At 58.5% G+C, this 24,986-nt stretch overlaps 2 protein-coding genes across 2 annotated transcripts in view; one reads left to right on the top strand and one right to left on the bottom strand.

Moving 5' to 3' along the window:
- Positions 1–15,444: 15,444 nt before the first annotated feature.
- LOC137450030 (uncharacterized) lies at positions 15,445–18,454 on the bottom strand (the record flags this gene model as incomplete). The annotated part of the gene is made up of 3 exons (XM_068156162.1): positions 18,384–18,454; positions 16,024–16,222; positions 15,445–15,957 (listed from the first exon to the last, which is right to left on the bottom strand). Coding segments are annotated over exons 1-3 (783 nt in total), but the record flags the coding sequence as incomplete, so codon positions are not given.
- Positions 18,455–24,865: 6,411 nt separating this feature from the next.
- Positions 24,866–24,986, top strand: part of ZMAT4 (zinc finger matrin-type 4) — a 68,256-nt gene continuing 68,135 nt past the window's right edge. Inside the window, exon 1 of the mRNA XM_068156191.1 lies at positions 24,866–24,977. The gene's annotated coding sequence lies outside the window, so the exon portion shown is untranslated. The remainder of the gene's footprint in view (positions 24,978–24,986) is intronic.

Here is a 24,986-nt window from a genome sequence, read left to right as displayed (position 1 = left end):
GTCATGGCTGCTGGTGTCATCTCTGCTGGTGTCATCTCTGCTGGTGTCATCTCTGATGGTGTCATGGCTGCTGGTGTCATCTCTGCTGGTGTCATCTCTGATGGTGTCATGGCTGCTGGTGTCATCTCTGCTGGTGTCATCTCTGCTGGTGTCATCTCTGATGGTGTCATGGCTGCTGGTGTCATCTCTGCTGGTGTCATCTCTGCTGGTGTCATCTCTGATGGTGTCATGGCTGCTGGTGTCATCTCTGCTGGTGTCATCTCTGATGGTGTCATGGCTGCTGGTGTCATCTCTGCTGGTGTCATGGCTGCTGGTGTCATGGCTGCTGGTGTCATCTCTGCTGGTGTCATCTCTGATGGTGTCATGGCTGCTGGTGTCATCTCTGCTGGTGTCATCTCTGCTGGTGTCATCTCTGCTGGTGTCATGGCTGCTGGTGTCATGGCTGCTGGTGTCATCTCTGCTGGTGTCATCTCTGCTGGTGTCATCTCTGATGGTGTCATGGCTGCTGGTGTCATCTCTGCTGGTGTCATCTCTGATGGTGTCATGGCTGCTGGTGTCATCTCCAATGGTGTCATGGCTGCTGGTGTCATCTCTGCTGGTGTCATCTCTGCTGGTGTCATGGCTGCTGGTGTCATGGCTGCTGGTGTCATCTCTGCTGGTGTCATCTCTGCTGGTGTCATCTCTGCTGGTGTCATGGCTGCTGGTGTCATCTCTGCTGGTGTCATCTCTGCTGGTGTCATCTCTGCTGGTGTCATGGCTGCTGGTGTCATGGCTGCTGGTGTCATCTCTGCTGGTGTCATCTCTGATGGTGTCATGGCTGCTGGTGTCATCTCTGCTGGTGTCATCTCTGCTGGTGTCATGGCTGCTGGTGTCATCTCTGCTGGTGTCATCTCTGCTGGTGTCATGGCTGCTGGTGTCATCTCTGCTGGTGTCATCTCTGATGGTGTCATGGCTGCTGGTGTCATCTCCAATGGTGTCATGGCTGCTGGTGTCATCTCTGCTGGTGTCATCTCTGCTGGTGTCATGGCTGCTGGTGTCATCTCCAATGGTGTCATGGCTGCTGGTGTCATCTCTGCTGGTGTCATGGCTGCTGGTGTCATGGCTGCTGGTGTCATCTCTGATGGTGTCATCTCTGATGGTGTCATGGCTGCTGGTGTCATCTCTGCTGGTGTCATCTCTGATGGTGTCATGGCTGCTGGTGTCATCTCCAATGGTGTCATGGCTGCTGGTGTCATCTCTGCTGGTGTCATCTCTGCTGGTGTCATGGCTGCTGGTGTCATGGCTGCTGGTGTCATCTCTGCTGGTGTCATGGCTGCTGGTGTCATGGCTGCTGGTGTCATCTCTGCTGGTGTCATCTCTGCTGGTGTCATGGCTGCTGGTGTCATCTCTGCTGGTGTCATCTCTGCTGGTGTCATGGCTGCTGGTGTCATCTCTGCTGGTGTCATCTCTGATGGAGTCATGGCTGCTGGTGTCATCTCTGCTGGTGTCATCTCTGATGGTGTCATGGCTGCTGGTGTCATCTCTGCTGGTGCCATCTCTGCTGGTGTCATGGCTGCTGGTGTCATCTCTGCTGGTGTCATCTCTGCTGGTGTCATGGCTGCTGGTGTCATCTCTGCTGGTGTCATCTCTGCTGGTGTCATGGCTGCTGGTGTCATCTCTGCTGGTGTCATCTCTGCTGGTGTCATGGCTGCTGGTGTCATCTCTGCTGGTGTCATCTCTGCTGGTGTCATGGCTGCTGGTGTCATCTCTGCTGGTGTCATCTCTGCTGGTGTCATCTCTGATGGTGTCATGGCTGCTGGTGTCATCTCTGCTGGTGTCATCTCCTATGGTGTCATGGCTGCTGGTGTCATCTCTGCTGGTGTCATCTCTGCTGGTGTCATCTCTGCTGGTGCCATCTCTGCTGGTGTCATGGCTGCTGGTGTCATCTCTGCTGGTGTCATCTCTGCTGGTGTCATGGCTGCTGGTGTCATCTCTGCTGGTGTCATCTCTGATGGTGTCATGGCTGCTGGTGTCATCTCTGCTGGTGTCATCTCTGATGGTGTCATGGCTGCTGGTGTCATCTCTGCTGGTGCCATCTCTGCTGGTGTCATGGCTGCTGGTGTCATCTCTGCTGGTGTCATCTCTGCTGGTGTCATGGCTGCTGGTGTCATCTCTGCTGGTGTCATCTCTGCTGGTGTCATGGCTGCTGGTGTCATCTCTGCTGGTGTCATCTCTGCTGGTGTCATCCCTGCTGGTGTCATCTCTGCTGGTGTCATCTCTGATGGTGTCATGGCTGCTGGTGTCATCTCTGCTGGTGTCATCTCTGCTGGTGTCATGGCTGCTGGTGTCATCTCTGCTGGTGTCATCTCTGCTGGTGTCATGGCTGCTGGTGTCATCTCTGCTGGTGTCATCTCTGCTGGTGTCATGGCTGCTGGTGTCATCTCCAATGGTGTCATGGCTGCTGGTGTCATCTCTGCTGGTGTCATCTCTGCTGGTGTCATGGCTGCTGGTGTCATGGCTGCTGGTGTCATCTCTGCTGGTGTCATGGCTGCTGGTGTCATGGCTGCTGGTGTCATCTCTGCTGGTGTCATGGCTGCTGGTGTCATGGCTGCTGGTGTCATCTCTGCTGGTGTCATGGCTGCTGGTGTCATCTCTGCTGGTGTCATCTCTGCTGGTGTCATGGCTGCTGGTGTCATGGCTGCTGGTGTCATCTCTGCTGGTGTCATGGCTGCTGGTGTCATGGCTGCTGGTGTCATCTCTGCTGGTGTCATCTCTGATGGTGTCATCTCTGCTGGTGTCATCCCTGCTGGTGTCATCTCTGATGGTGTCATGGCTGCTGGTGTCATCTCTGCTGGTGTCATCTCCAATGGTGTCATGGCTGCTGGTGTCATCTCTGCTGGTGTCATCTCTGATGGTGTCATGGCTGCTGGTGTCATCTCTGCTGGTGTCATCTCTGATGGTGTCATGGCTGCTGGTGTCATCTCTGCTGGTGTCATCTCCAATGGTGTCATGGCTGCTGGTGTCATGGCTGCTGGTGTCATCTCTGCTGGTGTCATGGCTGCTGGTGTCATGGCTGCTGGTGTCATCTCTGCTGGTGTCATCTCTGCTGGTGTCATCTCTGCTGGTGTCATGGCTGCTGGTGTCATGGCTGCTGGTGTCATCTCTGCTGGTGTCATCTCTGCTGGTGTCATCTCTGCTGGTGCCATCTCTGCTGGTGTCATGGCTGCTGGTGTCATCTCTGCTGGTGTCATCTCCAATGGTGTCATGGCTGCTGGTGTCATCTCTGCTGGTGTCATCTCTGCTGGTGTCATCTCTGCTGGTGCCATCTCTGCTGGTGTCATGGCTGCTGGTGTCATCTCTGCTGGTGCCATCTCTGCTGGTGTCATGGCTGCTGGTGTCATCTCTGCTGGTGTCATCTCTGCTGGTGTCATGGCTGCTGGTGTCATCTCTGCTGGTGTCATCTCTGCTGGTGTCATCTCTGCTGGTGCCATCTCTGCTGGTGTCATGGCTGCTGGTGTCATCTCTGCTGGTGCCATCTCTGCTGGTGTCATCTCTGCTGGTGTCATCTCTGCTGGTGCCATCTCTGCTGGTGCCATCTCTGCTGGTGTCATCTCTGGCAGAAAAAGGCTGAGAAAGATGCTCCAAGATGCAAAGAGGCACTGCCACCAGCCAGCCCCTTCATCCCCAGGCTGCTGACCAGCACCTGCATAGCTGCACCATGGTGCTGGCTTGGTCTGTGGTGGCTGGGAACAGAGCTTGGCTCTGTTCTGGTGAGCACACACTGCACCTGGGGTGCAGCAGGCAGGGGCAGAGTCACTCATCACCAGCTCATTGAAGGCAGAAACCCAAACCCCAAGGGATTTCTGTGCCCCTCTGCAGCTGGGCTGTGGCAGTTGTGAGTGCAGGCTGTGTGTGCCCTGAAGCTGTGGCCAGCCTGGGCTGCTTTTACTATTTTTAGCATTCCTCACAGAGTTTTCCTTCTTCTCCTCTTGCTGGACCAAATCCGAGCTGGTGTTTACCTTTGGAGATGCAAAGGCTTTGTTTCTGTAAGGTCTCCTGGTAGGGCTCTGTTGTGTTTTCATTTGCAGTTCTCACCATGTGTAGCTGGGTACAGGAGTCAGGGAGAGAAAATGAGCTTGGTGCTTGAGAGACTGCATGGCCTGGGGGCAGGAATGTCACTCCTGACCTGGATGGGATCAGCCTGGGGCCGGCAGCTCCCTGGGGAACTGGCCTGGCAGAGGTGGCTACCAAGGTGCCTGGGTCCCAGGGTGCCTGGTTCACAGGGTACCTGGGTCCCAGGGTGGCTGCTGCAGCCCATGGCAGCAGGCTGGGCAGTGTCCAGACCAGAGCCATGAGAGTGCTCAGAGGGCTGGCAGGAGCCCCTGTAAGGAAGGGCTGAGAGAGCTGTGTCTGTGCAGCATGCAGCAAAGAAGGCTCAGGGCAGACCTCCTTGCCATGGAGCAGCACAGGAAGGGTGGCTGCCAGCAGGGTGGAGACTCCCTCTTCACAAGGAGTCCCATGGCAAAGGCAAGGGGGGATGGGGACAAGTTACTGCTGGGGAGATTCCCATTGGACCCCAGAAGAAAATGTTTCCCATGAGCACAGTCAGACACTGGAGTCACCTCCCAGGGGAAGCAGTGGAGTCCTCTCCTCTGGGCACTTTGCAGCCTCAGCTTGCCAGGGTGCTGGGCCCAGCTCACTGCAGCTCTGCTGTGACCTTGGAGGGTTGGAGCTGCTGATCCCTGGGGTCCCTTCCAAGCTGGCAGCCTGGGATTCTGGGACTCTCTGATCCAGGTCCATGCCCAGCTGCCTGCTCAGGGCAGGAGGGCTGCACCAGGAACACGCAGAGCGTGCAGCTGGCAGCTTTCCCAGAGCATCCTCTCCTCTCCCACCAGTGTCAGCATCCTGCACCTGCAGGCACACACTGCCCTGGGGAGCCCTCAGCTGAGGAGCTGCCTCAGCTAAAAGATTCCTTCCCCCTTTTCAGCAGCGAGCTCCATCCCCTTGCTCTGCCCCCGTGGAAAGGAAGAGGCAAGGAGCTGCCTGCCCCCCCCCAGCCACCCCACACCCCAGCATCTGCACACCACTGCCCTCTGCCTTGTGGGGGGAAGTCAGGAACTCCATAGCCAGCTGACATATGGGCAAGGGCTCGATGTCCCAATCCACTTCCAGGCCTCACTCCCTCCTGCAAGCACTGAGCTTCACCCTGGCCCAGCTGTGCCTGCGTGTTGTGTGCTGTGGGGGTAGGAAGGAAGGGCAGAAAGCTGCACGGGGTTGGAATGTGTTGGAATTGGCACTGCTGGAAAATGCATACTCTGCTGGAATGTGCTAACAGCCAGCTCCCACAGAAGGGCAATTAACTCTATTTATGTTCATGAGACTGAAGCTAAAACTGGCTTCAGCAGGCAGCTCACTCACATTAAAGGGCTTTATAATCATTGTGCTCAAGGATTCCTCTTGGAAAACATTTTTCAGTTTCCTCAACAGTTAGGATATTTATAAAATATGGCATCAATTACTGCCTATTTCTTTATTCACACTGATTACACAACCTATAATTATACTTAAGCCTCTTATTTGTATATCATGGCAGCATTAAGCAAAGCTCTGCGATTTGTCTGCATCTTATTCTCTCCAAACAGCAGAGGGTTGCAGCCTCTCCCCTCCCCTGGAGAAGGGGGAACCTGGTTGTGTTGCCCAAACAACAGCAGCCAGCTGCCTGCTCCCCCAGCCAGCTCCTCGCAGGAGCTGCAGGCCGGGGCTGGCAGCTCCTCCTGACAGGTAATGTGTTGTTGTCTGGGCTCCCAGGGCTGTGTTTGCAGCCAGCTCCTCACAGCCCTGGGCTCGCAGGAAAACATTTTCCTGGATGGCTTTTGCTTGCTGCAGCAGAGCCAGCGCTGGAGTCGCAGAATCACAGCCTGCTGGGGGTTGGAAGGGACCTCTGGGGGTTGTGGAGTCCAACCCCCCCTGCCAGAGCAGGGTCACACAGGAACACACCTAGGATGGTTTTGAAGGTCTCCAGAGAAGGAGACTCCACAACCTCTCTGGGCAGCCTGCTCCAGGGCTCTGCTACCCTCAAGGCAAAGAAGTTCCTCCTCATGTCTAGATGGAACCCCCCATGTTCAGGTTTGTGCCCATTACCTCTTGTTCTGTCTCTGGGGACCACTGAGAAGAGTCTGCCCCCACCTGCCTGGCACCCACCCCCACACCCCCCCCTTGGATATTCGTAAGCACTGAGCTGGGGAGATTCCCTTGGGCTCCAGAAGAAAATGTTCCCATGAGCTGTCAGACCCTGGAGTCACCTCCCAGGGGAAGCAGTGGAGTCCTCTCCTCTGGGCACTTTGCAGCCTCAGCTTGCCAGGGTGCTGTGCCCAGCTCACTGCAGCTCTGCTGTGACCTAGGAAGGTTGGAGCTGATGCTCCCTGGGGTCCCTTCCAAGCTGGCAGCCTGGGATTCTGTGAAATGCTAATAAAGCTGCTGAGGTCCCCAGCTGGTTTCTAAAGCTGTGGAGCAAGCTGGTGTCTGGCAAGGGTCGAGCAAAGCTCTGGTTGGGGTCCCTGGAAGCTGTGGTAAGATGTGGCAGTGCCGTGGTCAGGGAGTGTGGGATCAGAGCAGAGGTCTGGATGGACACAGGTGGGAATTGGTCCCTGCAGATCCCTGCACCCTGTCAGGTTGCCCTGCTCAGGGCAGTGCTGTGGTGGGTCAGCACATCAATACCTTCTGAGGGATATTAGCTCTGAGCCAGGGCTGTGGAAAGGAGGCAAAGAAAGCTCTGCTCGCCCTGCCACAGCCCCCAGCAGCTTCTCCTCTGCATGTGTGTGGCTGGGGAGGGGTTAAGGGAGCAGAGCTCTGAGGCTGCAGTGCCTGAAGAAGCTGGGTGGCAGCGGAGGGGCTGCACACAGCTTTCCTTGTTACGCTTGACAGCTGTGCAACAATGGACAAAGAGAGCAAGGGGAGAGCCAGGAAAGAGTCAGGGAAAAGCTGCTGGGAATTACTGGCCTGGCTGGGAAAGTGAAGCTCTCCCCTAGCAGAGCATTGTTCTCCTGGACATAAATCTCAGCTGAAACTTGAACTCCAAGCTTCCAAGGACTTCCCAAAGCTGGAATCTGCATCATCAATAGCCAAGCCCAACGTGTGCTGCGTGGAGTCCTATTTATGCTGAGGCATGAGATCCCCACCCTGCAGGGCTGGGGTGACAAACTGGCTTCAACTGGTGCTGAACTTGGGGGTCAAGCAACAGGAAGGGCTGGAGGAGGGGGTGGAGGCTTTCCTTGGTAGAATCCACGGCTGAGGAGTGGGCCTGCAGCTCAGGAAGGCCCTGACAAGCTCATTCCACACCAGACTGGTGCAGCAGTGCTGCCAGCTGGGGCCTGGGTGAGCTCACCAGACACTGAGAATTTTGGGGCAGGGTTGTCTGGTGTCTGAAAGCCCAACTCAGCATCACCTCCAGACCTTCAGTGGTGGCTCTGCCCTTTGTCTTCCCTTTGTCTGGGATGTGAACAGGAGCTGTGCTCTGCTCCATGGCTGCTGAGAGCTTCCTTCCTGTCCAGCACGGAGCTAATCTTGCTGTGAACTCCTCTTTCTCCTGCCCTTTGACATGTCTGTGTCCCCAGACAATGATACCACACCTTGCTGGCTGGCAGAGCAGTGCTGGCCTAGATAAAGGACTTAGTGGCAGAGATAAGGACACAAGGAGCTTTCCCAGCACTGAGCCTCCCTGCTTAGCCCAGGAGGAATTCCTGTCCTGTCCCAGCTCCTGGGATGTATGACTGGGGCTGGCTGAATAACGAGGCAAAGGGAGGTGGCCACTGTCTTTCTCCTCCCCACAGGCAGCAGGGAGCCATCCATCCTGCTCCTTCCAGCCGCCTGGTGAAAGTTCTCAGCTCCCTAGCTGCTCACAGCTGGCAGCGCCGGGGCCGTTCCCAGGTGGCAGCCTGGGATCCCTGCTGGGCTGGCACCTCCTCAGCTATTGTTTGTGACCCTGACAGAAGGGCTCCTCGAGTCCCAGCACAGCATGGGCTGTGCATTCTTCTGGTTCTGTCGATGGCTGGGAAGTTTTGCATTGTTTCTGCCTGACCTCTGTGCTCAGAATACTTCTCCTCTCTTGTGAAACTGCTGCCTGCCTGCCTGGAAAAATCTGCAAGGCTGAGAAGGTTGTGCAGTGGCAGGGCTGCAGCCCAGGTTTGTTTCCCCACCCTGTTTTTCTTCAGTGGTCCTTCTGTTCCTGATGGAGCAGGAAGTCTGATAACGGATATACAGCAGGAGCAGACAGCTTGGTCCAACTGAGAGCTTGACTCACTTCCAACATCCCTACCGTAGATTTCCCAAGCCACATCTGATCCTTGAAGCTCCTCATTCTCTGTGGTTACCTCTCCTGTCTCACCTGGGGCCTCTCCTAAACGCCCTTCTGCTGCCCTTTCAGCTCCTGCTGCACATCTGGTGCAGGTCAGGATGCTGCTGGAGAGAAGGGCATGACCGGGCAGGCACACAAATGCCCTTCCCCGGCTCCAGCAGCTCCTTGCTCCGTCAGGCAGAACTGCTTGGCTGGGGCTGGGAACTCTGCTCTTTGATAAGAATCTCAATACCTGAACTGTTTAGTCGGAGTAAAAGGGACTTAATGGCAGGATATTGGTATCACTTCTGTGCAGATATCAGATTCCAGTTAGAAACCAAATGGTCTGCAATTACCTGAGCGAATCAAAGGGAAGGCAGAGAGCAGCAGGCAGCCTGTGAACGAGAGGCTTTGTTTGCCTGCAGATATTAAAATGTCTTCAGTTCAGCCTCAGAAAAGCTCTCTTGTGTCTCCCAGAGTGCTACAGAACTTGATCTGCTTCTGCTTTCTGCGTTGGGATGGAGTCCAAAATTAATTGCCTGCGGATCGTCTTACTTTACGAACGGGAGGAGCTCCTCCTGCAGTACCTGGGCTGAGACAAAAGCACAGCAGAGGGAATGCTGCTGGAGCCGGATCCTGGATCCAGGGCGCCGGTGGGCTGGGAGCTGACGCTGGGCTGCGGAGGAGCTGCCGAGGGAATGGGCGGCTGGAAAACTGCACTGACTCAGACTGCCCCAAACTGGTTAATGCCTGACCCTCGGCAAGGCAGCTGTGCCCACTGCGGGCGTGCGGGAGGAGGAACTCTTTAACGGCAAGGGAGGACCCCAGGACCCTCCCGCACCCCTCCCGCCGAGCAGCGGGGACCGGGCCGGTCCCTGAGCCGCGGGTGCCTCCTGCTGGCAGGGCTGCGAAGGGCGGGGGCGTGGGGAGGGGATCCCCCGCCCCGCGACGGTCCCCGCAGGGTCCGGCAGCCCTGTCCCTCCCCACGGGCACCGCGCTCGGTCCCGGGCCGGTCCCGGTGGGAGTGCTGGAATCTGGGGATTTTACCCCAAAGCGGCGGCGCGTGCCGCGCGGGGGCGCCTTTGTCTCGGAAACGGCACAGGAAGGGGAGGGGGGAGAGGTCTGTGCATCCCCCCCGTGTCCGGTTGGTTTTAGGGGGATGCTGCTGCAGCCACCCCAAGCCCCAGCTGGGGGAGCTGGCAGCGTCCCCATACCACCCTACAGCCCCTGGGGTCCTTCCCTGCCAGGCGGGGCGGGGGGGGGGACGGACGCGATCCTTTCACCAGGCTTTTTAATTGCAGCTCAGGAGAGAAACCTTGGCAAGAGGAAATTGCCCTTAAATGTTGCCTTTTCTGTTGTTGTGGTCGGTTTGCTTCGGTCATTAAAGGAATGAGAAACGCCAGAAGCAGCTCTTTGCAGGTCCTCTGCCCAGACGCCACCCCCCAGGAGGATTTATGCTGCCAGCGTGGGGCTGCCGGTGAGGAATTGCCTCTGAACGTTGCACATCTCCTGCTCCTGGCTGGCTGCTGCAGGATCAGGTGCAGCAGTCAACAGCTTCCATTCCGGTCCAATTAGGATGGTGTCTCTTGGTGGCATAACCAATCTGGACACCCAAGCTGCTGCTTGATTCATTTCACTAATTGCTTGTGGCTGGTAGAGCTTCTCAGCACTAAAGAAGGAAAAAAAAAATGAAGGGGAAAGAAAAAAAGGAGAAAATAATAAAAAACCTATTAAAAAAGGGAAAATCAACCCCCAGAAAATTCAGCAATTGATAACAGTCTCTGTGCTGGAAGGAACAGGGATGAGAAGTCTTCTGATTTGAAATTTCTGGTCTAATAAACTAATTAGGAGGGAACAAAAAATAATAATAATGATAATAATGAAAGGCTGGAGGCCTTGCAGGCTCTGCTGAGCACCTGCCAGGACCCCCAGCTGGGTGAACTCCTGCCAGTGTGACTTGCAGTGCTGGTTGCCTGGTGGCTGCAGGCCCCCCGGTCACAGCCCAGAGGGGAGGATGAGGAAGGCAAGGCTGCGGTGTCCCTGAGAGTGGGTGCTTGGGAAAGGATGAGGGAGTGGTGGCATCTGCCTGGTGCTGGTGGCAAAGGGTCCTGCCCCCCAAAAGCAGGATGCTCAGCTGTGGCAATGCCAGCGAGGAGCAGTGTGAGCAATCTGGCAGGGCAGGCCCACAGCCTGCCATGGTGGTAGGGCCATGCTCAGCAGAAGTGCAGAGCCAGCTAGCAGTGTAGCAAAACAGTGCTGTGCCTGCAGCATGGAACTAAAGCAGGGCACTGGTGGCTATAAACACAGAGAGTTATCCTGGGACAGCAGGACATGCACCTGCATCAACAGCCTCGGGTGGTGTTGGTAGTGTGACCAATGATCTGCAGCAGTAGGTGTGTGCTCACTCGTGGGAACCAATGGAGCTGTGCCAAGGAGGCTCTCAGAGTTTGTATAAGTTGTAGAAGTTCCCCTGATACACACACCTTCTTCTTTGCTTTACTTTACCTCCTTTACTGTGCCATACTCACTGTGCTGGCACCCTAGTCCCACAATCCTGGAACAACAGAGGAACAACACTCCATCACATTGGTCAGCTGTAGTGGCTGCAGTCTGTGTCACCGACAGCCTGCGTCGCCGACACTCAGCAGGGAAACCAGGTCACAGAGTCAATGGGAGGGGCTGGAAGGGACCTCTGGAGACCACCCAGTCCAAGCCCCCCTGCCAGAGCAGGGGCACCCAGGGCAGGGCACACAGGAACACATCCAGGTGGGGCTGGAAGGTCTCCAGAGGAGACTCCACAACCTCTCTGGGCAGCCTGCTCCAGGGCTGCAGCACCCTCACACCACAGAAGTTTCTCCTCATGTTTACATGGAACTTTCTGGGTTCCAGTTTGTGTCCATTGCCCCCTCTGCTATCTCAGGACACCACTGACAAGAGCCTGGCCCCTTCTTGCCCCTCACCCCTCAGATATTTACAGACATTGATCAGATCTCCTCTCAGCTTTCTCCTTCCATGCCCAGGTGACTGCCTGGTGGATGTGGGGCAGGCTGTGGATGTGGTCTGCCTGGACTTCAGCAAGGCCTTTGACACCATCCCCCACAGCAAACTGCTGGCCAAGCTGTCAGCCCGTGGCTTGGACAGCAGCACTCTGAGCTGGGTGAGGAACTGGCTGGAGGCTGAGCCCAGAGAGTGGTGGTGAATGGTGCCACAGCCAGCTGGCAGCCAGGCACTAGTGGTGTCCCCCAGGGATCAGTGCTGGGCCCTGTGCTCTTTAACATCTTCATTGATGATCTGGATGAGGACATTGAGTCCATCATCAGTAAGTTTGCAGATGACAGCAAGCTGGGGGCAGGAGTTGATCTGCTGGAGGGTAGAGAGGCTCTGCAGAGGGACCTGGACAGGCTGGACAGATGGGCAGAGGCCAAGGGCAGGAGATTGAACACATCCAAGTGCCAGGTGCTGCACATTGGCCACAGCAACCCCAGGCAGTGCTGCAGGCTGGGGTCAGAGTGGCTGAGAGCAGCCAGGCAGAGAGGGACCTGGGGGTGCTGGTTGATGGTAGGCTGAACATGAGCCTGCAGTGTGCCCAGGCAGCCAGGGGGGCCAATGGCATCCTGGCCTGCATCAGGAACAGTGTGGCCAGCAGGAGCAGGGAGGTCATTGTGCCCCTGTACCCTGCACTGGTTAGGCCACACCTCGAGTCCTGTGTCCAGTTCTGGGCTCCTCAGTTTAGGAAGGAAGTTGACTTGCTGGAACGAGTCCAGAGAAGGGCAACAAAGTTGGTGAGGGGCTTGGAACACAGCCCTGTGAGGAGAGGCTGAGGGAGCTGGGGTTGCTTAGCCTGGAGAGGAGGAGAGTCAGAGGTGACCTCATTGCTCTCTACAACTACCTTAAGGGGAGTTATAGACAGGCAGAGGTTGGTCTCTTCTCCCAGGCAGCCAGCACCAGAACAAGAGGACACAGTCTCAAGCTGCACCAGGGGAGGTTCAGGCTGGATGTTAGGAGGAAATTCTACACAGAGAGAGTGATTGCCCTTTGGAATGGGCTGCCTGGGGAGGTGGTGGAGTCACCATCGCTGGAGGTGTTTAGGAGGAAACTGGATGGGGTGCTTGGTGCCATGGGTTAGCTGATTAGGTGGTGTTGGATGATAGGTTGGATGTGATAATCTCGAAGGTCTCTTCCAACCTGGTCTATTCTATTCTATTCTATTCTATTCTATTCTATTCTATTCTATTCTATTCTATTCTATTCTATTCCATTCCATTCCATTCCATTCCATTCCATTCCATTCCATTCCATTCCATTCCATTCCCTCCTCTCCAGGCTAAACAGCCCCAGGGCTCTCAGCCTCTCCTCATCAGACACATTCCAGTCCCTTCATCATCCTCACAGCCTCTGTTGGTCCTTTGGAAACAGAGGAGTTCTGCAGCCAGGGGCACATCCTGCCTGCAGCCTGGTCCTGGCTTGCTGTGGCTGCTGGGCTGCTGGAATGCTCTCCAGCACCCCCAAAGCCAGTCAGGATCAGGCTTGAGGTGTCACTGGGGTAAGCTGCCTCAGCATCCCCACCTGTCCAACACCCCCTGGGGCAGCCACGAGTGCAGACCAGGCAGGAGCTGTTGTGTGGGCATGGTCCATGGAATGTAGAGCCTGTGGCAAAGGGAGGGCAGCCCCTGGGCTGTGTTCTGAGTTTGATCCTTGCTCCTCTCCCTGCGTTGCTTCTCCTGCCCCTGTCTCTGATCCCAACATGCTCTTCATCTCCGTGCTGGAGAGCAGGCTCTCATACCAAAAGTCATGATTAAGTGATGGGGCCTGCAGCCAGGCCTAATGACAATTCAAATTAGGAACCTGAGTCGTGGCTGGGTAACTCCAGAGTGAGAGCTGTGATGAGGAAGGCAGCGATTTCCCTGGGACCTTTTATCTTTACCGTGTTTTAGGTGGCCTAGCACAGCCCCCCAGCACAGCCCCCTCAGCACAGGCCCCCCCCAGCACAGCCCCCCCAGCACAGCCACCCCCAGCACAGCCCCCCCAGCAAAGCATCCCCCCAGCAGAGCCCTCCCCCCAGCACAGCCCCCCCAGCAGAGCCCCCGCCAAGCAGAGCCCTCCCCCCAGAAGAGCCCCCCCAGCAGAGCCCCCCACAACAGAGCCCCCCCCAGCACAGCCCCCCCCAACAGAGCCCCCCAAGCACAGCCCCCCCGGAGGAGCCCCTCCCAGCAGAGCCCTCCCCAACAGAGCCCCCCCAGCAGAGACCCCCAGCACAGCCCCCCCCCAGAGGAGCCCCCCCCAGCACAGCCCCCCCAGCAGAGCCCCCCCCAGCAGAGCTCCCCCAGCAGAGTCCCCCCCAGAGGAGCCCCCCCCAGAGGAGCCGCCCCCAGCACAGCCCCCCCCGGCACAGCCCCCCCCAGCAGAGCCCCCCCCCCAGCACAGCCCCCCCCAGCAGAGCCCCCCCAGCAGAGCCCCCAGCAGAGGAGCCCCCTCTCTCCCTTGGAGGTTTCTCTCCGTGTGGGTCAAGCCTCTGCCGGGCTGCAGGTGGCAGAGGGCAGGAGCTGCCTCTTTGCTCTCACAGTTGCAGTGCCTCTGAAGGGCAATTTCCCGTCCCAGGCTGGGGTGCGACAGAAAGGCTTTGAAGAGCTGCTGAGGCCTCGTGGGGAGCTGAAACCCATTCTGGGGAGCACCAACCCCGCCGGGCTGCCTGCTGCTGCCTCGCCCGGGGGTGACAGCAGGGGCACTGTGAATACATAGAGATAAGGATGGGAAACCTTGGCAGCCACAGGGAAGGTTCCTTGCTCCCTGGTGCTCCCTGGTGCTCCTGGGCAGGTGGGGGAGGGGACAGGGAGCTCCTCAGCTGGCACTGCCAGCTCCAGGGCGGGTGGCTGTGGCCCTCTGCTGCGGGGGGGCAGGGGCTGGGTTCTGGTGCTTTGCTTTGCTTTGTCTTTCCCTGCCTTCTCTTTTCCTGGAGGTGTTTGTTAACCCTCTAAAAATAGCAGCAGTGCTTTCTGGGGCACTCTGGCAGGGTTGGGGGTGGGACAGAAGCGAAGCTGCGCTTGGGAGCCTGGGGGACAGGAGCTGCCAGATGGCAGTGGGGGCCCAGCCCCTCGCTACAGCAGCAGGGCCACCCGTGAGCGCCCCGGGAAGTGCGAGGCCCTGGGCGGGGCTGGGCGAGGTGGGGCTGGGTTGGGTTGGGTTGGGCTGGGCTGGGTTGGGTTGGGTTGGGCTGGGCTGGGCTGGGCTGGGCTGGGCTGGGCTGGATTGGGTTGGGTTGGGCTGGGCTGGGCTGGGCTGGGTTGGGTTGGGTTGGGCTGGGCTGGGCTGGGCTGGGTTGGGTTGGGTTGGATTGGGTTGGGTTGGGTTGGGCTGGGCTGGGCTGGGCTGGGCTGGGTTGGGTTGGGCTGGGCTGGGCTGGGCTGGGCTGGGTTGGGTTGGGTTGGATTGGGTTGGGTTGGGTTGGGTTGGGCTGGGCTGGGCTGGGCTGGGTTGGGTTGGGCTGGGCTGGGCTGGGCTGGGCTGGGCTGGGTTGGGTTGGGTTGGATTGGGTTGGGTTGGGCTGGGCTGGGCTGGGCTGGGCTGGGTAGGGCTGGGCTGTGCTGTGCTGTGCTGGGCTGCGCTGGGCTGGGCTGGGCTGGGCTGGGTTGGGTTGGGTTGGGCTGGGCTGGGTTGGGTTGGGTTGGGTTGGGCTGGGCTGGGCTGGGCTGGGTTGGGCAGGGCTGGGCTGGGTAGGGCTGGGCTGTGCTGTGCTGTGCTGGGCTGCGCTGGGCTGGGCTGGGTTGGGTTGGGCTGGGCTGGGCTGGGCTGGGCTGGGCTAGGCTGGGCAGGGCTGGGTTGGGTTGGGTTGGGTTGGGTTGGGTTGGGCTGGGCTGGGCTGGGCTGGGCTGGGTTGGGTTGGGCTGGGCTGGGCTGGGCTGGGCTGGGTTGGGTTGGGCTGGGCTGGGCTGGGCTGGGTAGGGCTGGGCTGTGCTGTGCTGTGCTGGGCTGCGCTGGGCTGGGCTGGGCTGGGCTGGGTTGGGTTGGGTTGGGCTGGGCTGGGTTGGGTTGGGTTGGGTTGGGCTGGGCTGGGCTGGGCTGGGTTGGGCAGGGCTGGGCTGGGTAGGGCTGGGCTGTGCTGTGCTGTGCTGGGCTGCGCTGGGCTGGGCTGGGTTGGGTTGGGCTGGGCTGGGCTGGGCTGGGCTGGGCTGGGCTGGGCTGGGTTGGGTTGGGCTGGGCTGGGTTGGGTAGGGCTGGGCTGGGCTGGGCTGGGCTGGGCTGGGCTGGGTAGGGCTGGGCTGGGCTGGGTTGGGTTGGGCTGTGCTGGGCTGGGTAGGGCTGGGCTGGGCTGGGTTGGGTTGGGCTGGGCTGGGCTGGGTAGGGCTGGGCTGGGCTGGGCTGGGCTGGGTTGGGTTGGGCTGTGCTGGGCTGGGTAGGGCTGGGCTGGGCTGGGTTGGGTTGGGCTGTGCTGGGCTGGGTAGGGCTGGGCTGGGCTGGGTTGGGTTGGGCTGGGCTGGGCTGGGTAGGGCTGGGCTGTGCTGTGCTGGGCTGGGCTGGGCTGGGCTGGGCTGGGTTGGGTTGGGTTGGGCTGGACTGGGTAGGGCTGGTCTGGGCTGTGCTGGGCTGCGCTGGTCTGGGCTGGGCTGTGCTGGTCTGGGCTGCGCTGGTCTGGTCTGGTCTGGTCTGGGCTGTGCTGTGCTGTGCTGTGCTGGGCTGCGCTGGTCTGGGCTGCGCTGGTCTGGTCTGCGCTGAGCTGGGCTGGGCTGGGCTGGGTTGGGCTGGGCTGGGCTGGGATGCACTGGGCTGGGCTGGGCTGGGCTGTGCTGGTCTGGGCTGCGCTGGTCTGGTCTGGGCTGGTCTGGGCTGGGCTGGGCTGCGCTGGTCTGGGCTGGGCTGGGCTGTGCTGGTCTGGGCTGCGCTGGTCTGGGCTGGGCTGGGCTGGGCTGGGCTGGGCTGGGCTGCGCTGGTCTGGGCTGGGCTGCGCTGGTCTGGGCTGGGCTGGGCTGGGCTGGGCTGTGCTGGTCTGGGCTGCGCTGGTCTGGGCTGGGCTGCGCTGGTCTGGGCTGGGCTGGGCTGGGCTGGGCTGTGCTGGTCTGGGCTGCGCTGGTCTGGGCTGGTCTGGTCTGGTCTGGGCTGGGCTGGGCTGGGTAGGGCTGGGCTGGGTAGGGCTGGGCTGGGCTGGGCTGGGCTGGGCTGGGCTGCGCTGGTCTGGGCTGCGCTGGTCTGGGCTGGACTGGGCTGGGCTGGGCTGGGCTGGGTAGGGCTGGGCTGCGCTGGTCTGGGCTGCGCTGGGCTGGGCTGGGCTGGGTAGGGCTGGGCTGGGTAGGGCTGGGCTGTGCTGGGCTGCGCTGGTCTGGGCTGCGCTGGGCTGGGCTGGGCTGGGCTGGGCTGGGTAGGGCTGGGCTGGGCTGGGCTGTGCTGGGCTGGGCTGGGTTGGGTTGGGCTGGGCTGGGCTGGGTAGGGCTGGGCTGGGCTGGGCTGGGTAGGGCTGGGCTGGGCTGGGCTGGGTAGGGCTGGTCTGTGCTGTGCTGGGCTGGGCTGTGCTGGGCTGGGCTGTGCTGGGCTGGGCTGTGTCGATGATCCTTGAGGTCTCTTCCAACCTTGGCGATACTGTGATACTGTGATACTGTGCTGTGCTATGCTGTGCTGTGCTGTGCTGGGCTGGGCTGGGCTGGGCTGGCCCTTGCCCTCTCCCAGTGTTGCAAAGCCAGGTTGGATGGGGCCTTGAGCAGCCTGGGCTGGTAGGAGGTGTCCCTGCCCATGGCAGAAGGGTTGGAACAGGAAGGTTCCTTTAACCCAATCCCTTCTCTGGTTCTATGCTTCTCTTGCCTTGAAGCCCCAGCAGTGCAGCTCCCCCAGGCTGTGTTGGCCCTCTCTGCCGGTCTGCCAGGCTGTCACCCCCCCAACAGGAACCACAAGGGCATGTGGACCACAAGGAGCACTCCTCCCTGCACTGACGTCTGAACCCCACAACAATTCCTTTAACCTGAGCTGCAGAGCCCCAAGCTATTGCCTTGTGGAACTAATGGAATTGTTACTGCCTCAAATTAGACCTGACACAGGGCAGGACCTCTGCTGCAAGCCCTGACTTGTGCTGTTTCCAGCCGGCTGGGCAGAATAACTCTCCTGATCCTTTCCCTTCAGATGGGTCCTGCAAAGCTGTTCCAGGAGCCCAGCAGACCCTGCTGAGCAGTGCTCAGCCTCTACAGCACTGGATGGAAAATGTGGCCCTCAGAGGGCAAGCAGCAGAGGAAACCAGACCTGTCTGACCCTGCCACAGTGCTGGGGACCTGCAGATTGCAGCTCCCAGTGCTGCAGGCACTGAGCAAGGTGCTCCTTGGCTGCTAAATTCCCAGTGATTTCCCAGGCAAATGGTGCACCTGCCACAGCCTCAGGAGAGAACACTTTTTGCCATGGCCATAAACCCTTCAGAAGCAAAGAGTTATTTTGGCAACAGAGCCCTGCACTCCCCTCCAAAACTGCTTCTCGCTTGTGATGCAATAAAACAGAACTGAAAAGGCAGAAGGTGGCCTGAAAGTGCCAGCAGGTGATGCAAGATGTGCTCTCCTCTTGCTGGCATTTGGGGAAACAAGATCCCTGCTGCAGGAATGCTTGTGTGGCTGTCAGCAAGCCATGTGGAACAGGAATGTGTGGACAAAGGGGAAGGGGATTTACAGCTCTGGCCTGCAAGGCTGCTAGGAGCTGGTGGAGCTGTGTGCAGGGATCAGGCTGCTCAGCCTGGGCAGTGCAGGCACCTGAAAAAGCCTCCTTTTCATTAGGAGAAAGCCAGCTTAAACTCAAGGCATGCTCAGGAAGCTGATATGGAACAGGTCTGCTCTATGCTCAGAGGGAGCAGCACTTTGGGGTGGTGCAAAGCAAGATGTTTGCATGGAAATGAAGCCCTCTGAGATGCCAGCTGGGCCCAGGGGGCTTCCTTTTGGTATCTTGGCATAGATGTGAGTGGGTTCCAGGTCTTGTCAATGTTAAGGAATGCCTTGGGGTGTTTTGCTTTGCTTCATTTTGCTTTGCTTGGTTTCATTTTGCTTTGCTTTGTTTTGTTTAGCTTTGCTTTGCTTTGTTTTGTTTTGCTTGGTTTTGTTTTGTTTTGCCTCACTTGTGACTTAATATTCCTTGGAACTCTTGGAATGACTTCTGGGTGAGTTCTGCAGAGAGCAGCTCAGCCATGCCCTGGGCAGTGGGCTCAGGCATCTGCACAGCATCATTCCCCTGCCACCAGCTGATGGTGGTATAATTAGAAAAGTCATTAATCCTTGCTCAGCAGTGCTAGGAACTATTTCTAGCAAGGCAGATAAATGTTCCCCAGCAGTCTGGGCTAGGGTGGGGATGGAAAATACCCTGGTGGTACACCTATTGTGGAGCCCAAACCAGAGCAAGTAACTTGCTCCTGAGAGGAAATTCCTTCTCTGGCCACATGCAAGCAGATGCAACCTGTCTGCTCATTGCAACCTTTCTGCATCCCTGCTCTCTGCAGCTCCCTGAAAGGAGGTAGGAGCCAGGTAGGGGTTGGTCTCTTCTCCCTAGCCTCAGGCGATGGGAGGAGAGGAAATGCCCTGAAATTGTGCCAGGGAAGGCTTAGGTTGGCAATGAGGAAACATTTCCAGCAGGGAAGGGGCAGCACAGGGCACACCTTGCTGGTGGAATGGTGTGGGCAGGGAGATGGGGCCTTGTGTCTCCGAGCCAGAGGGCAAACTGGGGAGTTAGCAATGCTTGGTGAGCTGCAGGCCAAGGAAGCTGTTTACAGGCTTCCAAGATGCAGCTCAGCCTGGGCTAAGGTCCACATTTTCCCTGTGCAAGAGCCAACCTTTGTGCCAGGCTTTCTGCTCCAGGGCATCCGTCCCCATGCTGCCTCCCCGTGCCTGGGCCGTGCCAGGCCTCCCCACGGACGGCAGCTTCTGTGCTCCTCTGCTGGAAGGGGATGGGAGAAACCCCAAACCACACTACAGCAGCAGGAAGAGGGTGGCAAGGAAGGCCTGCTGGATGCTAATCAGTGTGTGAGGAGCCTGCAGAACTGGTGTGGAGCTGATAATTGCTGGGAAGCGGAGCGGGGCAGGCGGCTGCAGGAGCGGGTGTGGGCGAGGCGCTGGGGCAGCCTGTGGCGCTGGGGCAGCCTGTGGCGCTGGGGCAGCCTGTGGTGCTGTGCCAGGGTCAGTCGAGGTGGCTGTGTTCAGAGGAGTGCTCCTGTTGTCAAGTTAAACACTTCACTGGGTTTTGCCTAGCGAGGCACAAATTGCATGTCTGTGTGCTGGCAGCCAGGCATCAGGGGAACCACAGGGGAAATATGTTTCTGTCTGGGCTCGCTGCAGCTTCCAGGCTTTGCTCTGAGGATTTCTCAGAAGAGTAAAATTTAGTATTAGTTGGACCAAACCTTCCTGTCCTCAGGGATGGGCCTGCAGTCCTTCGCAAGGAGCGCTGGTGGCAGCTGGCTCCCCTCTGCCTGGTCCCGGGTTCAGCTGCTGGGAAGGTGGGAGGGGACCTGTTGAAGATGCTTTGGGATCGCGGGGAAGTCCCCGGCGCTGGCTTTGGCTGACAAAAGCGGCGCTGGGCTCTGCTTGCCTGGATGATGAAAGGTGACCTCGGAAATTGCATTTCCAAACATCCTCCCCTCCCCGTGAGGGATGGCATTGTTCCCAGTGTTTCAGGCTGGGGCTGCCTGGGGCTCTTTGTTCAAGCTCCCTGGGTGCTGCGGTTCTGATGCACGGAGCTGAAGATGCTCCTCCAGAGTCGGAGACCCTGGAAGGCAGCTGCAGTTCAGCCTTTTGTTATGCTGAGGATTAAAAAGTGCAGCGGAGGATGAACTAAAGAAATCAAAGAAACCTGTCTGGGGACACCCCGCGGGCGTGTTCAGCTTGTGGTGGAGCCAGGGTCAGGCACCGGCTTGGGCTGTTTGAAACAGCACCGAGTGGTAGTCCACGAACCGCGGAGAAGGACTGAAACGTGCTCAGCAAACTTTGTTTTGCACAAAAGCTGCTGCTGCCTGCTCCAATTCCACTGCTGAATGTCAGAGAAGGAGAATCCTAAAGGACATCCTGCCTTGGAAGAGAATCTCTGTTGCTATGATCTCAAAGCAGCAGGGACTGCCTGGGTCCCTGGAGGATGTCTGGTGCTGCTCTGGGTGCACAGAGGGTGGGCTCTGGGCAAGCCCACAGACTGCAGCAGCAGCTCTGCCAGGCAAAGCTGAGGAGCAGCAGGATGGAGCAGCAGGATGGAGCAGCGAGAGCCTCGTGTGGGGCAAGGAGAAAGCATCTGGTCAGGGCACAGCCTCGGTCCTGGAGCTTGAGGCCTCTTACTGTTGTGCCTGACAGCATCTTCCCCAGGGCCGAAGCTGTGCTGCTGGAGGAGATGGGCAGCGAGGGGCAGCACAGTTGGGGTGCCATTCAGCCCTGCTTTGGCTTCTTTTCACGCTGGCCTTGCTGACAGCACATCCTGGCACTGCGTGCCCGCGGGGCTGTGACTCCAGCAGGAAGCTTTGCTGAGCCTCTGTCTCCTTTCCCCAGCTCTCCAGAGCAGCTGCTGCGCCCTGAGCTGGTGCAGCTCTGTGCTCTGCATCGCTCTGCAATCTCTGCTCTCATCGGAAATGGGAATTGGATTTGGGAGAGGAGTGGCAGCGGCGCCGGGGGCTGCTCTGGAGACTGCCGCAGCATTCACCTGCCTGCAGCCTCCACCTGCCTGCAGCCTCCTGCGCCGGGGGCACAGCAGGGAGGGGGCAGTGCCAGCCGCTCAGGTGGCCTCACTGCTCGTTGGGGATGAGGTCCCAGTTGAGGCAGAGTTTGCTGCAGGGATGTCTCATAAACAACACGCAGGTGACTCTGCTTTTGCCTACGGTTTCCTCTCCTCCTCACTCCCCCATGCCTGCCAGCTCAGAGAAGGGAGCAGGGATAGCACAGAATCGCCCAGGGGAGGGAAGGGAAATAGCAAACGCCGAGAGGAATGCCAGATGTTGCTGCATTGCACAGCAGAGGATCATCTCTGCTCTCTCCTGAATCCACTCTGAATCCACAGGCTGAAGTCCAGCTAGTGGCATTCCAGGGGAGGGCCTGGACCAATGCCCTTCCTGTCCCCTGGCTAGCCGGGCACTCCCCACCCTTCAGCTGTCCTACTGGAACGAGGCAGAAAGGAGATTTGTCAAGTGCAGAACGCAGCTACCTCCAGCAGTCCCCCCTCAGTCTGACAAGGTGACCTGCACCTTGCTAGCCTTGGCTGTGATGTGCTCAGGCAGGTTGTGCAGTGTCCTTCGAGATGCTCTGATGTGCAGGCACCGACTGTGGATGCACACAGGAGCTGGCCCTGCCTGTGCCTTCTGAGAAACCCAAATACCCCTCTGCTTATTTCCCTGCCCCCCCAGCTTATTTTCCTGCCCCCACCTTGCTTATTTCCCTGCCCTCCCCCTTGCTTATTTCCCTGCCCCCCTTTGCTTATTTCCCTGCCCCCCCTTTGCTTCTTTCTCTGCCCCCCCTTGCTTATTTCCCTGCCCCCCTTGCTTATTTTCCTGCCCCTCCTTTGCTTATTTCCCTGCCTCCCCCTTTGCTTATTTCCCTGCCCCCCCTTTGCTTATTTCCCTGCCCCCCCTTTGCTTATTTCCCTGCCCTCCCCCCTGCTTATTTCCCTGCCCCCCCCTTTGCTTATTTCCCTGCCCCCCCTTGCTTATTTCCCTGCCCCCCCCTGCCTTTGCCAAGCCCCTTGACCTGTGCAGTGATTGTTAATTAAGAAAATTACTTTGAAAGCAGTGGGTTTCTCCTTCCCCTCTCCTGGGGACAGGGGTGAGCAGAGCTTTTAAGCCAAGGGCAGATCAATAGTCCTGCAGAGCCTGGTTCCCATCCATCCCCTGGCCACACCATGGTGTAAGTTCCCCTTCCACACCTGCCCTAGAGCTGCTGCATTGGCATTGCCCTGCAAGAGAAGCAAGGTTGGGACTTCCCTCGAGGCAGAGAGTGACTGCACCTGGCCTGACTGGGCAGCTCCAAGGGGCAAAACCATCCTTGCTGCCATGTTTACTGCTGTGTCCATCAGGCTCAGGTTGTGGAAATGGCCTCAGAGGGTTTGCAGCCTGGGCAGGAGCAGGCCATGGCGCTGGTGAGTGATCTCCCCATGCAGGTGGCATGTGGACATCTCAAGCAGCTGGCCAGGGATGTCAGTCAGACCATTTCCTTCTCCCCTGGGGGCAAGTTCACTCATCTGTCCTGATCTCCTGCTTCCCACAGGCACTGGCTGCTCAGCACAGCCTGTCCAGAGCCTCTCCCAGGAGCAAACAGCCCTGGGTTTGCCCTGCTTTGTTCCGTGGCTGTGGAAACCTCTCCTTCTTTGGAGAATGAGATGTTAAAGAGCCTTAGAAAATGATCAAACCCTTCAGCCTCACTACTGTGATTAATCAATCACGGCTGCTGCTTTACAGCTCCCTGTTTTGATGTGTTTCAGGTTGTTCCAAAGTTATCCCAGCTCAGGACCAGTAAACACATCCCTGAGCCCTGGCAGGGGGCTGGGCTGGAGCAAGAGCTGAATTTTCCAGCGCTGTGCTCTGCTGAAAGCCAAGGCTGCCCAAGTCTATTGGAGAGGGCCAGGGGGCAGCCTGCTTGCTTGGCACAGAGGAGGGCAGGGATGAATCACTCATTCTCACCATTATTGCTCTGCAGAAGGGAGTTCTGCTCAGAGGCATTTTCTTCTGGGAGCCTTGTGTGGGGCCCCCGGCACTGTGCCACGCTGGCACACTGAGCTGGCACCGCGGGGACACTGCCAGGCTCTTGAGGAGACCCCGGGGAGTGTTTGGGGCTTTGAATCCCCGGGGAGAGGAAAGGTTCCTGCTCCCCGTGTGAAGAAAATCAGGGGAGAGAGGCTGCCCCTTGACGAACGCTGAGGGATTGGTTAACTTGTGATCGGTGGGGCTGCCATCACGGGGCGGGGGGGAAGCTGCTGGGGGATTATAGAAACCCCAAAATAACAAAACACATGAAAAATGAGAGCAAAGGGAGGAAGGGATTTGAGAACTCTCTCTCCCCTGGCTGGCAGCTGCAGCACTGCAAACATTGTCTGATGTGCCCTTCTCGGCGCTGAAGTATCTGAGGCTGCAGGTGGCAGCTCAGAGGAGCTGGTGTCACTTCGGGAGGCTTAAATGCTCCTTAGAAGTTGGTGGTTTTTTTCCCCTCTTTTTGGGTTGTCTGGGTTTCTATTTATTTATTTCTTTCTTTATTTCACAGCTTAAGGAGCCAAGCAGGATCGGGAAGGCAGCGTGTGAAAAGGCTGCTGTCAAAGAGATTAAGCTGGGAAATGGGGGGAAAATTGCTGCTGAAGTCTTTTCTCTCCTCTCTCTTCTTGGTGTGGTGGAAGGTGATTTAAAGTCCATTTCACCACTTAGGGGAGGCTCCAGACACCCAGCAGCAGAAGTGCTGCTCTGTGGCTGCTGCTTTGTGCTAGCAAAAATCCCTCAGACGCCCTGCGAGGTGGATTTGATAGAAACAAACCAACCAGAGTCACTTAGCAAAGGTCCTCCAGGCACAACCTCTCAGTGGCCATCAGCCACCCCTGACTGCTGAGTGCCTGGGACCTGGCACCCACTTGGCTGTTCTCTTATCTCTGTTGTCTTAAGCTCCAGGATTGTCATCAGGCCGTGGCCAAGGTGATGCCTAGGGAGCAGAGCTCTTCTGTGAGAGAAGGGAGAGGCCTCCAATCACTTTGATCAGCTGCTCTTGGAGGCACCTCCTAAAGCTGGCACAGCCACAGCTCATGGGATCTGCAAGGAGTGGGCTCTTGTTTGGCAATTTTGAAGAGCTGTGAAAGTGGAGGTGCAGCCAGGGGTGGGCAGGGCTCTCCTTCAGAGCAGGGTCCCTGTGCCCCAGGGGCTGTGTGCCGGGCAGGAACTCTGCCAACTGCCAGGGTCAGCTCTCAGCCTACCCAGGGAGCTCCCCACAGTGCTGTGGGGAGAAGCTGTGGGTGGAAGGAACCACCCCCAGCAAGGCAGGGCAGGGCCTTCTCCTTCTGCTGTGGAGACAATCCTGTGTGGGTCAAAGCTGCTCACAGCTCCAGCTTACCCCTGGGCATTTCTTCTCTGGAGAAGACACTGAGACCCCAGTGCTTGGTAGCCTTTATCTGAGCTGCTTGTGAGCCCCTGCACACCCTGTCCTCCATCCCTGCAGGGCTGCTGCTCTCCCTCAGTGGGTGTCTGCAGTGCCCAGCAATGTGCTCCACAAATCCAGGGTAAGAAGTGCCACCTGCAAAAGCATGGATCTGGAGGTACATCCATCCACCCTGGAGCCTGGGATTATCCTCCACAGCCTCTGCCCTGCACATCAGCCTTACACAATCTCCTTTGGACGCTCTGCTCCTGGCTTGGGTCGGGTATCTCTGCCATCCCCTGCCCTGCCGTGCCAAGCCTGCTCCAGCGCAGGACCTGTCTCGGGCCGTGGGAATTGGTGCTGGGGAAGCTCTTGCTGTTAGTGGGAGCTGGATGCGGAGGGAGGCTGCTGGGACCAGTGCAGCCTTGCAGAGCTCGGCGGAGCCAATCGCTGCTGCTAGGGGTGGAGCTGGAGCGCAGCCGAGCATCGCCCAGCGCCTTCCCGGCACAGTCGGCCTGGGCTGCTGCTGGAGGAGCTGGTGGGGGAGAGGAGATCCGAGCCGGCAGCCCCGGCGTGCGCCTTCCCCGGCAGCATCGCTGGAGCCGCCCCGCTGCCCTCGCCGCCCGGCCCCGCCGCCGCGCAAGGTACCGCCC

The sequence above is a fragment of the Melanerpes formicivorus genome, unplaced genomic scaffold, assembly GCF_026170545.1.
Source record: "Melanerpes formicivorus ecotype bairdi unplaced genomic scaffold, bMelFor1.0.p_v2 SCAF_34, whole genome shotgun sequence".
Lineage (NCBI taxonomy): Eukaryota > Metazoa > Chordata > Aves > Piciformes > Picidae > Melanerpes > Melanerpes formicivorus.
This window is presented reverse-complemented; position numbering and strand designations above follow the sequence as displayed.